Below are 17,269 nucleotides of genomic sequence, written 5' to 3'. Positions count from 1 at the left end.
ATTTTAGCAATCATTCTCTTCCACCATTATTGCCATTCTTTTTTTTCTCATTCTTTTGTCCTAACTAACGTGTACTTTGAATTGATGATCAGTCTCAGTCTCTCAGACCATCGACTGCTTTGTGCTACAGTGGTCAGTCTTGAAGTAGTGTTCTTGATCAACTTTACATGGGGATGACAATTGACAAAGGTAGAAAGAAAGAGCAGGTAGTAGGGGTGGGCGCGGTACAGTTCGGTCCCGTTTTTCCTCAGAATTGGGCACCGTGTCGGATATTTATACACGGTGCGATTTGGTGCTTAAAACCGTGAAGGGAGTAAAAAAATCAAACCAAATCAGACCATTCCATGTGCGGTGCGGTGCGATTCTGGTCTTTTTATTGCATTTATATATGTTTTAAATTTTTTAATATTTTATAATTTATATAAAACATATGTTTTGGGGTTTGAACAATTGGATTTGGTTGGGCAAACTAATTTATGTAACTAAACTATATAGAGTATATAGAATACGTAAAATTTTAAACCTTAATTAGGGTTTAGCGTTTAGAGAATGAGAGATGAGTTGCAACCAAACCCTATACCATAAGTTTTAAATCCTTATACCATAAACCCTAATATCCTATAGGACCTATACCATATCCTAAACCTTATACCATAAATTTAAATCATATACCTTATATGGCATATATCCTATACACTTATATAGTATATAACTATATATTATACTCTAGAACTATAAACAATTAAAAAATTTAGTATACAGAGTATAAATTATAAATAATATACTAATTTTTTTTTATATAGAATATAAAGAATATACTAATTTTATTATATAGGGTAATGGGTATAACTAAAATTATTAATTTATTATTATATTATATATCTAGAAAATAGGTCATAGGGTTATATAAAATATATTTTAGGGTCTAAACTCTAAAATATAGCTAGGTTAATATTAATTTTAATATTTTATTAGGGTTTAGGGTCTAAAGTGTATAAAAATGTGTACAAAAAATGTATAAAAAGTATATAAAAATGGTATAAATATGTATAAAAAATATATAAAATGGTATATATATATGTATAAAAATATAAAAATATATATTTCTTACAATTATGCGGTGCAGTTTGGTGCGGTGCAATTAAATGAAGTGTGGAACCGGAATCGGAATCGGAGAAAACCGGTGCAGTTCGGTTGTTTTGGCGATGTTGACTTTTTTTAGTCAATGCAATCTTTTACAATTTTTTAGCAATGTGATTTGGCCGGTTTTGGCGGTGCACGGTTAAAATGCCCACCCTGGCAGCTAGCTGTATATAATTAGTTGCATTTGCATGTCATTTTATACCAATTGGCAACTTGCAGTAATGTTGTTCTAATCTATGATGTGACTTATGACATCAACTACTGCTTGGGGATGCTCTGCAGCTTACCAATTCATTTCTAATACAAACAAGGCAACCAAATTTCGAGCAGCTTTTATGGATAATATTGCAAGTACAAGAATCAACATTTTTGGTAAATTGGGTGGAATTTACTTATCATTCTAAAAGTTAATTTATGTGATTGTAATTCAGGGTTGTTTTCTTTTTTCAGAAGCTAAGAGTGAAAAGTTCGAATTTACCGTAATTATAAAAGTAAAGTACTCTATCACTTGACCTTTTTTAAAGCTTCATTCACCAAATATAATTCACTATATATTTGGTGAAGGTAATATATAACCGTGAATCACTCACAAAAGGTGAAGCAACATGTATTTGACTTTGTCAATTTCCTTGTTCTGGTGGAGGTGGAGTGACCCTTTTGGTGGGATATAGATTCAGGATAGATATATATCCCATCAAAATAATGTTGATTTTGACTCACTAAATTTGTCATCCAAAGATATAATAACTCTGTTTTTAATAAGCCAAGATCCTTTTTCGTACTCCAATCAATATTCTCCCTCCAAAATCGCTGGTGTAATAAGGAACTTGACCCCCCATATCGAACCAAATCTAGTCCTCATCATTCTGCAATTCCATTGTGGATGAACGCCTACATGCTTTGAAAGTCACTTTTGCGATTCCTGTTTCCATTTTGTCAACGTAAGATAATCTTTGTTTTCTTAATTGGTGATTGTGGAACTTATTGACTCTTTTCTTTACATTTGACCCATTTTCTATTAAGGTACAACAATTAATTAATGTGCACAAAGTCATTATAAGCTTTGTTGATTAATGATTAATATGTGTAACGTTCTCCTCAATACACAAGTCAATCACAAATATATGGGTTTGTGGGGTACTGGGGTCCAACTCGAGAGCAATCTATACTAATGGAGTTGGGGTTTGAAATTAATGGGATCTATAGCTCAGTGCAGCACGCCTTTCATTCTTGCATCAATTAAGGAATCAAGAACCAAATTAAACTTAAATCATAAATTATATACATATGATGTTTACTTTGCAAAAGAAGCTATATATGGCCCCCCTCCTCAGGCCTACCTAATTACCCACGTGGCTAGGGTCCAATGTGCCACGTGTGTCTGTCTCTCTATATTGCATGCCCTTGGGCTTTTTAGAACTGGTTCTATATTCTCCACAATCTCACTACTGTTGGGCACCGTTTTAGTGGGTGCAAGTGTCAAACACAAACAGTACTATGTATTGCATGTAGAGGGTCCCAATAGTTTTGGAGTTTTAGATTAGAGAACCCTTTGTCTGAACGTTAAAACTAGCTTCAAAGCAGTCCAAGTCCAACATATACGGTAAGATAGTTGCTAAAGCAATTGAGCTTGGTAAATCAAACATTGGTGATCAGAGACCAGAAGGGGTTCGATCGGAAAGACCAGAATGAATGAATGAATGAATGGAAAGGTGAGCAATAGTGTGGGATTTGGATTAATTTGGACAAGAATGTCTCACAACCATGTGCAGAAATGCCCCCCACGTGGGATATGGCATGCGTGTGGGTCTCTTCCAAGTGGTTCTGTTTCTTGCCCCTTTTGTGTGACAATTTTAGCAAGCTACACCAAATATCAACCCACAAACTTTCCAACCAAGGAAAGTCTCTCTGTCAAGCCCCATATAGTATATACATGTATGCATATCGATCGAATTAATTATGGCCGGTATACTTCTCTCTTGGAGATTTGGGTATTAAAAGGTCCTTTTTGCAGAAGATAAATGGGTTTTTTTTTTTTTTCTTGCTTTGCTTTAGATGGAGTTTAATTAGAGGCTTGGAGATGGAGATGAGCTGTGCGTGTGAGACAAGTAGCTGGCTATATAAAGACCCATCTGCAACTCCTTCCCATATATCACGTGCCCATTTTTTCTTCTTTGATTAATTCTCTCCTTTTTGATTTCTTTTGAGTGTGAGGAAGAGAGAGTTACATCTTACAAGGGCCACTCATGTTTCCCCCTTTTTGACAAACTTATAATTAAATGTTGGTATACAGCCAGCCAGCGGTTGTCCAAACATTGCCTCTCACCTACTCTAAAACTTTTCATATAAAAGGTATATCTATTTATTGTATATATCCTTCTAATTATATGTGATGATTCATTACATGATAAGAAATTAAGAGGGACATCGAGTGTATAAATTTTTCTTCTATCTCACTTACGAGCCAAACCAAAAAATCTTGCATATAATTGTTATATACAAATTTTCTCTCACAATTGATTATGTGATGAAAGTGAGAGAACGGTTCGATACAACAAACACTGTGCTGTACAAGGACTAGCTACATATAAGTTATACGAGATTTCATTTTCATAATGTATTACAGAACGTACAGTTAATGAGAATTAAGAGATGCCATTTTTAGTTTCTTTATTTGGGTACTCAGAGTCTCAGTCTCGAAGCATTAAACCTATGCAGTGCCCACTTCTGCCTTCAGCTCCATTGTAATTATTTTGGATATTTAATCAAAATCACAATCTTTTTTTTTTTCAGCACAACTTTATAAAATGAAAAGGGTAGATAATATAAACTAAAAGTAAAATGGCATATAATATATAAAAATATTATAAAATGAAACAAAGATCAGGGTATGACATGCATGTGTATGTGGAAAGGCAGAGACTAAAGAGTAGCTTTGCGCTTGCTTATACCTTTTTGCAGATCAGTATGTGATCCTGGACAGAGCTTTTTGGCAAAAGGGAAGGTCATACAATCTTATGATATATATGAAAAGGAGGCAAGTTATGAACAGCTTCTGTACTCCTTCTTCCAATATTTGGGGTGTTGCCACGTGTCCCATATAGTTGATGTTGAACTTTTCTTTTTCTTTCTTCTTTTTCATGCATGGTCGTTGGTCATAGTATATTAGTACCCCAAAAAAAAAAAAAAACAAGTTTTATTCCTTGTAATGCTGATGGTTCGTGGTTGTTGTGAGAGGGAGATCGATATAGATTTGAAATCTTAAAATTCATTAAAAAAAAAAAAAAAAGGTTGCTAGTACCATAAAATGTTATTGGCATGCACTTTAAAGCCATCCCATAAAGAAAAGTCAATTTAAAACAATTTCAAGAATTATTTATATTATCTACTGAATTATATCAGAAATAAATTAATTAAATAATGCATAATAGACCCCATATATATACACAATAGTTGGGCGAAGAAAAAATTGAGTACGGTTCAATTATTAATTATTACTATAGTTGTGCTCAATTTGTTTAATTTTATTTATTTTTTGGTATAGCTAGCATACAAAGATGGGGAACTATAAAGTTGGTCACAATAAAGAATACAATTTGGCTGTACAAAAGAATTACATAGCTCATGTTAGGGGAAAAATCCCATTGAGATTAGGTTTTTTTTTTTGGGGGGGGGAGGGGGGAATCTGAGATTAGGGTTATGTTCGGAAATGCCTTGCGTTTTTGTTAGAAGCATGTTACATCTTATATTCGCTACACATTTATTTAAAAATGAGATTTTATTTATTTTAATAAAATGTTATTAATTAGATAGAAACGTTTTAAGAGGATATGAAAGTGCATTTGCGACGATTAAAAGAACTTACAACTAGTGTGAGAGCACTACTTACAATTTGATCAAGTTCATTAATTGTATAATGGATCCGAAACTTTGTGCTTAAGAAAAGGATATATATAAATATATAATATAGATTAATTGAATTGCCAGAAAAGGATAGAATAAAATCGACTACTACTAGTAGTAACCTTTGGCTCAAGAAAGGAGTCGTAAAGTAAAGACATGACAATAATAAATTAACTAACAAACAATAAAGAAACAGAGCAGTCAAGCAGTGTATCCGTAATAGGGCTTTTACGAACTCACATATGCAAGCAGAGTTTTATGCTACTGGTGATCATGTGCTTCCATGATCGATAGATCGATCGAGTGGCTGTGCTAACACACTAGTCACTAGCTAGCTAGCTGTGCCCATCACCCAATAAAAAGATACCCACTAATACTATGCATATGTCTGATGGGGGACCTACTCACAAGCCACCCAATAAGAACCAAGATATTCTCTAGGGCAAACCCTTCTACTGTCTCTGTTTAACACCTGTGACTCTCTCTCTATCTGCATCAATCAATCACTTTTCATTATAGTTTCTAGTTTACTGATTCATCCTTTATCATCTTCATCCTTATTCTAAATAATAATGTTCAAAATAAAAAAATAAAAACCCAAATTTTGAAAAAATGTGAATTTTATTTAGAATCTAAGAAAGAAATTAAAATGAAAGGGACACGCAAGGCGCTCCCGTTATAGAAACAACAAGTCGTGTGGCACCAAATTAAGAGGGGAAACACTGTGTGTGTGTGTGTGTGTGAGAGAGAGTGTGTGTCTGTCAGATTGGGTTGGAATTGTGTGTGTGATATTCACTACAAGCCACAAGGTGGCTATCTCACACTCTCTTCGTCTCAGCCACCCACCCTCCCAGTACACTACTCTTTCTGTTTCTTCTCCATCTATATATCATCTCTCTATCTCTATCTATCTAGCTTATATATATATATACAAACTTAATTACACACACCGACAACAGCAGTCAAGTACACCCAACTCAACAGAGATAGCTAGCTAGCTATTTATATACCTACATAGGACTTGCACAGAGGTGACATCCAGGTTTATATATAACTATAAGAGAAATTAATTAACTAATTAAATCATTAATATGCTTTCCTTGATTTGAAGGATGTCTACTGTCTCCTTCCTTCCATCTGTTTCTGGAAACCCAGCGGTTCCTGACTACTCCCCCTCCTTCAAACACGTATATATATCTTGCCAACACCATGTACACGTATTGTCAAACACTGATACATGTTATCTGTTTTCTGTTTGTCAAATCATGATATTGGTGTACAATATAGTCAAAGACTCAAAGCGGGTCCAATACAAGTACTAACTACTAAGCAAGGCACAAGCATTATAATATACTTAGTATCTTAATTACGACGTCTATACTCTTTTTTTTTTTTTTTCTTTTTCTTTTTTTCAATAAAAGTAATCGAATATATACTTTCACTCAAGGCACAAGCTTTGTTCAGATTTGGATTGCTCTCAAACACAATATGTCAAATATCTAAACACGAAACAAAGAGTTTTGTAACCAGAAGGAGATGATCGAGTAATGTTGATTTTAGGGGGTACTGAGTGTGACGAAAACTGAGGTGGGATAAGACTTTGGAGGGCAACATCCATCGACAGCATTTTTGGCAGTAAAATGGAAGGGGGTTGCTTTTGCTGTCTATGACCCTATTTAGTGTCCACTTCAGAAATTCCAGTTGCCCAATCAGATCACCCAAACCGCAACTGGGTCGACCCCCACCGGCCACATCATAAACGGATCGATAAATTAATTTAATGTATCATAATATAGATAGATATTATTAATACTATACATTATTAATATACATATACTGTCAAATAATATCCTTACATGTTAGATTGATTACACCAAATAATCGTATATCGGATATACACGATAATTTTTTCAACGACTTTAAGACATACTCTATCGACTATTTTCTCACAATGAAATGCGACGCACGACACAGAGTGGAGAGCCCACCTCATATTGAAAAGATCATATAGCATGCCCAATTGTCAATCGAAGACTATCACCCATAACCCCATTCCCTAGTTTCCCCTTAGCTCCTCTCTACTACTAATGTATCTACTATGACCCAGTTAATTCATTGTTATTAGCAGGAAGATTATAACTAAAACAAACAGGAGTTATTCATCCTCAAAGTGCATGCAACTGTAGTGCAATTATATCAGACCCAAAAAAAAAAGGCAGTGCAAGTGTGAGTGAGAGAGTGACCTCACGTGTCACGCCTCCCTTCAATTATTCATTCCCCAATGACTTTGATCATCTCCAAAACGATTAGTCAATTAATCAAACAGCTAGCATGAATGCAATTAATTATATATATAGGACTAAAAGATCTCGTAGTAAATTCAACTTTTGATGCGAATGAGATGCTTTAATTGGGGCTATATATGCATGCATGACAATCCAAGTAGCCCATGAACAATTCATCTGTTTCAGGTGAAAGGTGTTTGATCGGAGGTCGACATTGCTTCTAATAAGATTCGCAGAGTCTCAGTTTCTTGAGAAAAAAAAAATTACAATTAAGGAAACATTTAGAGTACGTGTTAGAGTGATATGACAATGTATGCCAATGAACTAGGGAAATAAAGATAGCATATAAAAAAGAATGGGTTTTTTCAGTATTTAAATTTTTACCATTGTCTTAATGTGGTACTTAAATTTTTATTTGTCCAATTGAACATCTAAATTTTTATTTTGTATCTAATAGATACTCATGTGAATTTATATTAAAATTATTAAAAGAAGTTATGGACAATATGGTCACTTCAAAAAATATATTTTTTAATTATAATTTTTTGTTTTTTTATAATTTTAAACATATAAAAAAATAATTTTTTTTAGTGACTATATTGCCCCTAATTTTTGTTGACAATTTTAACAAAAATTCATTTTGATACCTATTAAACACAAAATAAAAATTTAGGTATTCAATTAGGATAAATAAATATTTAGATATCATTTTAAGACAAGAATCAAAATTTAAATACTAAATATAAAAAAATATAAAAAAAAACTTTTTTTTTTTACTTGTTGGAAATTGAAACCTGACAAAAATCTGACAATCTGACGTCTCTTTCTTCAAACCACATAAACAAACACAAAAATTATTACCACATTCGATCTCATAAAACATTAAAGAGAGAGAAAAAAAAAAAAAAAAAAAAGAGGAGAAAATTGAATTGAATTTGGGCTTTAAACAGAGATTAAAATAAGATAATTAAAAAATAAAGGAAGCAAAAGAGAAAAACACCCACCCTCAAGACCTCTATTAATACTTGTATATCCCCTCCCATCTACGCCAAAAACCAATCCATCCATCTTTCAAGGTTAAGAGAGAGAGAGAGAGAGAGAGAGAGAGAGAGAGAGAGAGAGAGAGACATAGAGTGCTCTGTACGAGAGTATCTCTAAGGTGAGAAACAGAGCATTGAAAGAGAAACAAACAATCAATCATATATAGCTGCAGGCTGCAGCAGAAAAAGAAACAAACATTTGGTCATCATCGATCATTTTCAGTGGGCATTGAAGGTAGCCGAAGCTAGTCATCATGTGCAATCCAAACCCTTCTTCAACAACCAAGAAAGCAGAGCATCATCAACAACAACAGCCACAACCCCACCTGTTTCTGGACCTCTTATCCCTCCCCAACACCATAAACCAGCACCACCCAGATGAGCAGCAAGAAGCTGAAACTCTAAAGCAACCAGCAGCACCAGAATTCAGCAGCACCACCCCATTAACCCTCTCCGACATCACCGGCGAGACCAAGTCCCTCTTCCACCTCTCCTTCCCAATCCTCCTGACCGCCCTCATTCTCTACTCCCGCTCCGTCCTGTCCATGGTCTTCCTCGGCCGCCTCGGCGAACTGGAGCTCGCCGGCGGCTCATTGGGCATCGCCTTCGCGAACATCACCGGCTACTCCGTCCTCTCCGGCCTAGCCTTGGGCATGGAGCCCCTCTGCTCCCAAGCCTTCGGAGCCCAACGTCCCAAGCTCCTCTCCCTCACCCTCCACCGCTCCGTCATCTTCCTCGTCGTCTCCTCACTGCCCATTTCACTCCTCTGGCTCAACATGTCCACCATCCTCCTCTACCTCCGCCAAGACCCCAACATCACGCGCATGGCTCACACCTATCTCATCTACTCCCTCCCGGACCTCTTCACCAACTCTCTCATTCACCCAATCCGCATTTACCTTCGCGCCCAGAGCATCACCCTCCCGCTCACGTTAGCCTCCCTCGCCGGCGCCTTCTTCCACTTGCCCATGAACTTGCTCTTAGTCACGCGCCTCGGCCTCGGCGTTTCCGGCGTCGCCGCCGCTTCCGCAGCCTCCAATTTGTTCGTTCTTCTGTCCCTCGTGACTTATATTTGGGCGAGTGGGCTCCACGTGCCTACCTGGACCGCGCCGAGCCGGGAGTGCCTGACGGGCTGGAAGCCGCTGCTCCGGCTGGCCGCACCGAGCTGCGTGTCCGTGTGCCTGGAATGGTGGTGGTACGAGATCATGATCGTGCTGTGCGGGCTCCTGGTGGACCCCAGATCAACCGTCGCCTCGATGGGCGTGCTCATCCAAACGACGTCGTTCATTTACGCCTTCCCGTCCTCACTCAGCTTTGCGGTCTCCACCCGGGTCGGGAACGAGCTCGGGGCGAACCGCCCGTACAAGGCCAAATTATCCGCTGTGGTCGCGCTCATGCTGGCCTTCCTCATGGGCCTGTCCGCCACGTTCTTCGCGTCCGGGATGAGGGGCAGGTGGGGCCGGATGTTTACGAACGACGCCGAGATCATACGGCTGACGTCGGCCGCGCTCCCGATCCTAGGGCTGTGCGAGCTGGGCAACTGCCCGCAGACCGTGGGATGTGGGGTCCTCCGGGGGAGTGCGCGCCCCTCCACCGCAGCGAACGTGAACCTCAGCGCGTTCTATCTAGTGGGCATGCCCGTCGCGATTGGGCTTGGATTCTTGATCGGGGTTGGCTTTTGTGGGCTCTGGCTTGGCTTGTTGTCGGCCCAGATTTGTTGTGCCGGGCTCATGTTGTATGTGGTGGGGACCACAGACTGGGATCTTCAGGCTAAGAGGGCCCGGACGCTAACATGCGCCGGAGGGTGTGAAATTGGTGTACCCCCTACAACTGATGGCAAGGCTGGTGAAGAGGAGCCGTTGATTATCATTACGGTGCCTTCTTCTAGATAATCCAAATATTTCCACATGTAATTTTTGCCATTAGTTTTTTATATGATTATTTATTTTTTCTTTTAGTTTGATTGTGAATTAGTATCATTATTTCTTTTTGGAGATTGAGATTGCGATTTGCGTAAAAAAAATAAATGGAAAATGTTGTTCTCTCTTTTTTTTTTTATTAATCAAAATGAAAACAAAGTCTTAAAATGTAAGCACCTGTCCCATCGAGTTTGTCTTGATAGTTTGAAATACAGTATAGTATTGTATAATCATCTACTCAAACTATAAATTATCAGAGAAGTTTTCCACAAAGAAACCATTTCAGAGCAATGATTAGACTCACTTGGACGACTTAGCTAGCAAATGTTGTATTTACAACCTTTCACATATTTGAAAGGTTATACTGCAACAATCCTCCCCCCCCCCCCCCCCCCCCCGCCCCCCCCACATCTCATATTGATTGAGTCAATTTCGTCTTTGTTCGCGCTTAATAATGTCTTATGTTAGTGCTTAACAATATATTTGAAAAATAAATTGTTGAGCATATTTAACTTTATTTGCGTGTTTAATTACAATGTAAAAACTTAAAAAACAAACAATTTAACGCATTTCTCATCATGGGTATGAAAATTACATACATAAAAATTGAAAATGAAACCATAAAAAGTGAGGAGATTATTGCCCCTATATGAATATGAGCACTTAATTGTGCGTGAGTCTAGTGTTTTGGGGGTGGAAATAGCACACTTTTTACCTCAATTTTGATTCGCGTAAGAACCGAATGACAAACTTTTTTTTTTTTGGACAAAGACAAAACAGTACCCTCTACACTGTAAGTGTTTAGTGCAATTGGGCAATGTCTCAAAGATTCGGACATGTTTGATATTTTCCTTTCATGAGTGTGTTTGGTAGACAGGCAATTAGAAAATATCCAATTTTCCTTGAATGGAATGCTTACACGTGGCAGTGGGTACTCCAGAGCAGGTCATGTAAGTTTGACCTTATCTTTTGGGGGCTTTCTGGTCCAAGTCCCAACCAACAAATTTAGTTGGATCATGGAGGTCATGTTAAGTTAATCTCATAACACACAATGAGTAAATTAATTATATGAGGATGATGATGTGATACAACAGTCATACACAAATTTGTAAGGTAATAATAAGTTGTCACGTTAAGTTTATACACCAAAGGGTCTAAAATATATTAAGTACTAAAAGGAGATTAATTAATGGAATTAACTTGAGTAATAAGTGTGTACAACTTTTTTTTTTTACAATAGATTATCATGTGACTAGTACATAAAAACAAACAATCAGTGTAATGAGAGTACTTTTGACGTTTTAGTGTGATAAGAGTTTGATGTGATTAAACACGTACTGAAAATAGAATAGGTGAAAAAGAGGAGGAAACATGCATGTTCAAATTAATTAGATACAATAATTGCAAGTTTGCAACAGAGAATCCTGCTCCAACTCCAAGTTAATGTCTTGCCTTTCTTTTATTTTTTTATTTTTGTGCAAGTTACGTTTTGATATATGATCAAATAGAAAAAAGAGAAAATGACATATGGAAACCTAGCTTAACATACTCGTGTCCTATACAATGAACTGTAGTTAAGATAGCCTAAACCCATATAATCATAAATTAATATGGATTAAACTACTCAACTCACCCGCCATAATATGCATATAATTAATTAAATGGGTCATGTTGGGAAACTTTCTTATCATATACAAGGTTTAAGCTAGGTAAAGATCAAGCATGTACAAATAATTGCACATATCAGTTAATTATGATATTTGATCGAGTTTACAACTCACCTCTTACTTACCTTTTATCACTAATTTATCTGTTTAGATCGATTTTAAAATTTTACATGCAATATATATGCCTATGTCTAGTGATGAGGGGACCAATTTACTATATATATACAAGAAATTGGCTGGAGACACGAATACATATATTGTAGATTTACTCTCTCTATATATATCCAGTGAATAAAACTTACCTATCCCTGGATACCCACCAGGAGAGAGAAAGGTGAAGGGAGAGGAGAGAGAGAGAGAGAGAGAGAGAGAGAGAGAGAGAGAGAAAAGAGGATGGGGATACCACTTATTGGTATCCCCGGTGCGGTGCAGGTAAGTCCTCCCAGTCAAAGTGACAATTAAGGAAATTACAAATTAAATTAAGAGTGCGCGCGTACCTCATAAGTTGATCAATAATATTTTTACAAAGTTAAGAGGTGCCTCAATTATGAGGTTGTGCATGTGTTTGAATATTTTGAAACATATATTACTAGCTAGCTCTCAACTCTCAAGCTAGCCTAGCCATTATTCGACATGACAAAGTTTCACTCAAACCAGTATTGCAGCATTTACAGTGTGTGTGATTGGATCTGCATTCGTCGTGTAGTAGCTAGCTAGGTAGCACATAAAAAACCAAATGAATTACTGTGCACTTGACAAGGCATAAATGCATATATAATTTGGATGACCCAGCTAGCCACTAGCTAGTGGATATTGTACTCATCCCTCTTCCTCATAACATGCGATTCGATCAGGTGGTGCATTTGCGTCCTCATATATGATGATATGGATAAAGGAATTGATCGAACACCCAGCAAAACAAACAATGGCTACAATGCAAAAGGCCCCCCTCACTGCTCACTCACTGTGCTCATAGATAAGACCACTATGGTGCTTATTAGACATGCAGCTCCCGAAGAGTTTGTGTACAGTCCAAAAACAGTATGACAAACAAATAAATCTAGCTAACTAAATCGAAGAAACGTATATTTTAACAATGAAAAAGTGAAGCCGTATGTAAAAAGTTCAAACATTAAAACGTGTTTACATGCTATATATACTTTGTCCTCTATGATGGAGAATTTTGTATTTGGAAATTAAGGAAAAGAAAAAAGTGGTGTTTTTTGGTTGTCTGTTATTTAGCAGCATGGATGATCTGTTTGTGCAGAAAGTGCACGAGGGGAGAATCAGGCCTTTCATGTCATTGAGATTATTGGGTGGGGGCCTGGTGCTTAATTGGTTGTTTTCGTACGTACTGTTTTAACACATTTTTCTCTGCAGCAGCCAGCAGCTATATATTCATTCATCTCCCTTAATTACCCTCGATCACTACTCTACTAGTACAGATCGAGTACTACTAACTAGCAAGTAGCCACCTTCTTTCTGCCAACATATATCTCCATTTCAGAACTGACTTCGATCTCCCTTAAATTGTTGGTATGGTACCCAGCAAAATTTGTGGGTTCCATGCTGCAGTCAAATCCATCAAAACAATCCAAAACTACTACAAATTATTTGCCCAAACTTCAAAAACCATTAACAGTATTTTGGGGTTAATTGGTTCAAGTGGTATAAGTGAGTGATCATGGATTATTAATTCGATTTCATTCCATGTAATCAAAAATTTTCACTTTAATTGTATTTCATCTTTAATCTTAGAGTTCAAAGCAAGCTTAAAATCTGAAAATATATGACAGAAATATCTCTTCGTGAGTGTGGGAATAAATCTTCTACCGTAAAAGTTATAAACTCATGTACTGCATATATTGTATTTGAATGTATATATATAAGAAAAACATGTTACATCCTTTGATATTTGGGTCAAAATCTAGCGATTTAGTCACAGTACAAGATGCATGCACATATAGTCCTAGGGGAAATGAATTTAAACTATTCATCCGAAGTTTTTTTTTATTTTATATATATATAAAATTAAAGATCTGCAAGATTCTAGGGGTTTTTTTTTTTATTTTTTTTATTTAATCAAAATGCTAGATTCTAGGGTTTGAATTTGAATTTTGGTAGAGTTAGATTTAGGAGGTGTACATGCGGTTAGTGAACCAAATTTTAGTATTACTGTACACGTTTTGGTAGGACGCTAGGACTTAATTATAAGACGTGGCAAGTTTCATGCATTTAATTGTTATATATGATACACGCCGTTAATTATACTAGATTTGAGAAAGTAAAATATATAGTATTAAAATGAAATTATTTAAAAGTTTGGTTTGACATTTGTGTCTATCAGAAAAAAGAAAAAAAAAAAAAAAAAGATGTGGTAGATAATTTGATCCATATGGCGTTGTGTAATGTACTAATGTTGCATGTTAGTTACCAATAATAGTTAATTGGTTGACAATGCATTTGTAAACGCCATTTTTATTGGCCAAAACAAATAGTAGTTTCAAAGGCGCCCCTAGGATTTGTTTGGCAATTAGTGTGATAAATGTCAACCTGATCGATTATCTGCGTGCAGCCACTTAACTAGCTAATTACCTGCACGTACACATCAAGTACGTACGCAAACACGTTTAAGATAAAAACGAGTAATTAATTAGCTAGAGTCAACTATACATCATACCCTCTCTGTGTGTGGAATAATATTATAAATTCCCTTAATTAGCATAATTAAGCAAATATTAATTAGCACAAATTAAGGGTTGTAATATTTGTCAAATATTGCATGACAATAATAACCAAGGATGTCGCGATTGGTATGCGTTTAAATTAACTAGTCAACTTCTTGATGTGGAGATGTGATAGCCTAAGCATCACTCACACACGCATATTAATTAATTAATTATGTAATATATGATCCATCATATCATAAAATGTTAAGTATTTAATAAGAGATCGAATATTACTTTATGATCTATATTAGATACAAAGTAGCACATAGCAAAGAGAATAAACATAGGATGTATAAAGTTTCTTCAATTCGATCATTATGGTGATCTTATAATTACGCCTACCTAGCTAGCTAGCTTGGTATTCATTTGGTGATCTTCAAATTATACTTGATCTAATTAGCTAAAAGCTGAAGGAATAAAGATGAATTGAAATCATATATAGAAGTGGGTCAGCCAAGCTAAGTAATTAGGAGAATTAGAAGCAGACATTATATTTGTACGTATATACCAGCTAGCTAGGCTCAAACACGTCCCAGCCAAAATGCCAAATCAGTACTGTATGTTTTCAGTCTCAATCGGCTGAAAAAGGCCAAACCATTAACCCCACTCGATTAATTCCAGATTGGATTAAATAGACACAATAGGCATTATCAACTGATGAAACAATAGAAACAATAGGCATTATCAACTCAAACAATCCCAGATTGGATTTAGTTATCACGCATGCAATTCCCTTAATTTCTACTGAGCTAAATTAAGGGGAAATTAGCTAGACTGCTAATCCATTGGATAATCTGAAGAGCTGAAAGAGAATATATAAGACAGCATCATTTTAGATTATATCATACTTTCTTCGATCTGATCACATGGCAAGGACCCTTTGAGCTAGATATATAGCTAGCAACCACCTCATTTCTTTTCTTTTATAAGTATATATAGCAATCCCCAGCTAGCTACCTCTCTCTTTATATCTTGTCCCCTTATCTAAAACTTCACTAAAGTAACAAGATCGATATCACTTCTAGCTGGCATTCCCAAATTCTAAATCCCAACAAAATAATATATAGAGTTAATTACACTTACATCGCCTGATATTTATCATCTTTTCACATACACCCCATGGAGTTTCAAAAATTACACATACACCCCCCTAAGGTTTCAAAACTGTTGCATATAACTCCCTACAAGATAAAAAAATAAATAAACAAAAAAGAAAATTTTTGTATTGAGGTTGGACCTTACACCTTGAGTAATCTTATTAGACCATTTAACCTTTTAGCATGCCTTTTTGCATAATTTTTCATTATTTTTTGTCTCACTATAGAGAATTATATGTAACAGTTTTGAAACCTCAGGGGTTGTATGTGTAATTGTTAAAACCTCAATGAGTATATGTGAAAAGACGATAAACCTCAAAAAATATAAGTGTAATTAACTCACAATATATAATTATATGTATATATATGTGTGGGAATTATATATCAACCAAATTAACCACTTCATCATGCTTATCCCTTTGTAAACATGCATGAAGGAAACCCCATTGGCCTCACCCATGAAATAGACCGTGTAGGGCAAACTAGGGCATGGAGGTAGCCTTTGTCCACCAAGCAACAAATTAAGAGCCAAGCTAGGCACATTTAAATAATATATCATACACTTACTTTTAAAATTTGTTGGAATTGGTAAAACTCTTTCGATTAAATCAAAAGTAAAGTGTATTAGGCAGGAATCAACCATTCATATGATTCTTTGATAGAAAGAAATCACAAAAAAAGGTATATTGCTACCATTTTGAAACGATTTAAAGATCACCGAAGTAATGTCTAAACCCAATGATTCAAGGCAAAGATAAAGATCCTGGAACAAGGAAATACCGTTTTCAATTGTCTCAACAACTAGATCAGAATGAGGAATCAAAATAGATTCTAAAAGAGACAGACAAAAAGGTTTAGAGACCGCTCAATAAATGAAATACTTAAAAGAAAAGGTTTCTTTTGAGTTATTTTAGAGTTATCCAACTTGAGTTATGAGGGTGCAAATACGAATACTTTTTTTCTTTGGGGGTTAGGAAAGAATAAGAAAAAAAGTACTTCAATCTTGGAATATTCAACTAAAATTTACAATCCCTTTGTTTGCATGATCATAGGGTTTGGTACATGATTTGAGCAACTATCTATCATATCGATCTCTCTGTTTGTTGCTTTATTTCTCCAATTGGCATGGCATGTCCCCCCTCCGGAGGTACTCAACTCCTCTACACATGGCTTGTGCCACCATCTACACGTTTCCTAGCAGGTCAGGTTTCACTTCCAAACCCATCATTTTCTACCTCCTTTGAGCTCGACACATGGGTCCATTCTAGATCATGTTGGTGATATATATCTTAGAATAAAACCATTTATACAATTAATTGCTACTTGAATCATCTAAACACATGCATTATGCATACGTGGCAAGTAGATATTTGAGTTTGTTATTGGCAATAGCATATCTAATCTATCACAATCTTTTTTCTTATATATTATCCCCTCATTCTAAATAGACTGGCTCCACCCCTAAATAAATGAGTTCAAATTAAAA

At 36.0% G+C, this 17,269-nt stretch overlaps 1 protein-coding gene across 1 annotated transcript; it reads left to right on the top strand.

The window, feature by feature from the left end:
* Positions 1 to 8,470: 8,470 nt before the first annotated feature.
* On the top strand, positions 8,471 to 10,295 carry ADS1 (MATE efflux family protein). The gene has a single exon (XM_086244510.1). It carries the CDS (start codon positions 8,626 to 8,628, stop codon positions 10,261 to 10,263), a length of 1,638 nt encoding a protein of 545 aa, XP_086100636.1. The 5' UTR covers positions 8,471 to 8,625; the 3' UTR covers positions 10,264 to 10,295.
* Positions 10,296 to 17,269: the final 6,974 nt, after the last annotated feature.

Source organism: Dryas octopetala, chromosome 5 (genome assembly GCF_963921425.1).
Source record: "Dryas octopetala chromosome 5, drDryOcto1.1, whole genome shotgun sequence".
Classification (NCBI taxonomy): Eukaryota; Viridiplantae; Streptophyta; class Magnoliopsida; order Rosales; family Rosaceae; genus Dryas; species Dryas octopetala.
Note: the sequence above shows the minus strand (reverse complement) of the source record. Positions and strands in the feature narration are given on the sequence as shown.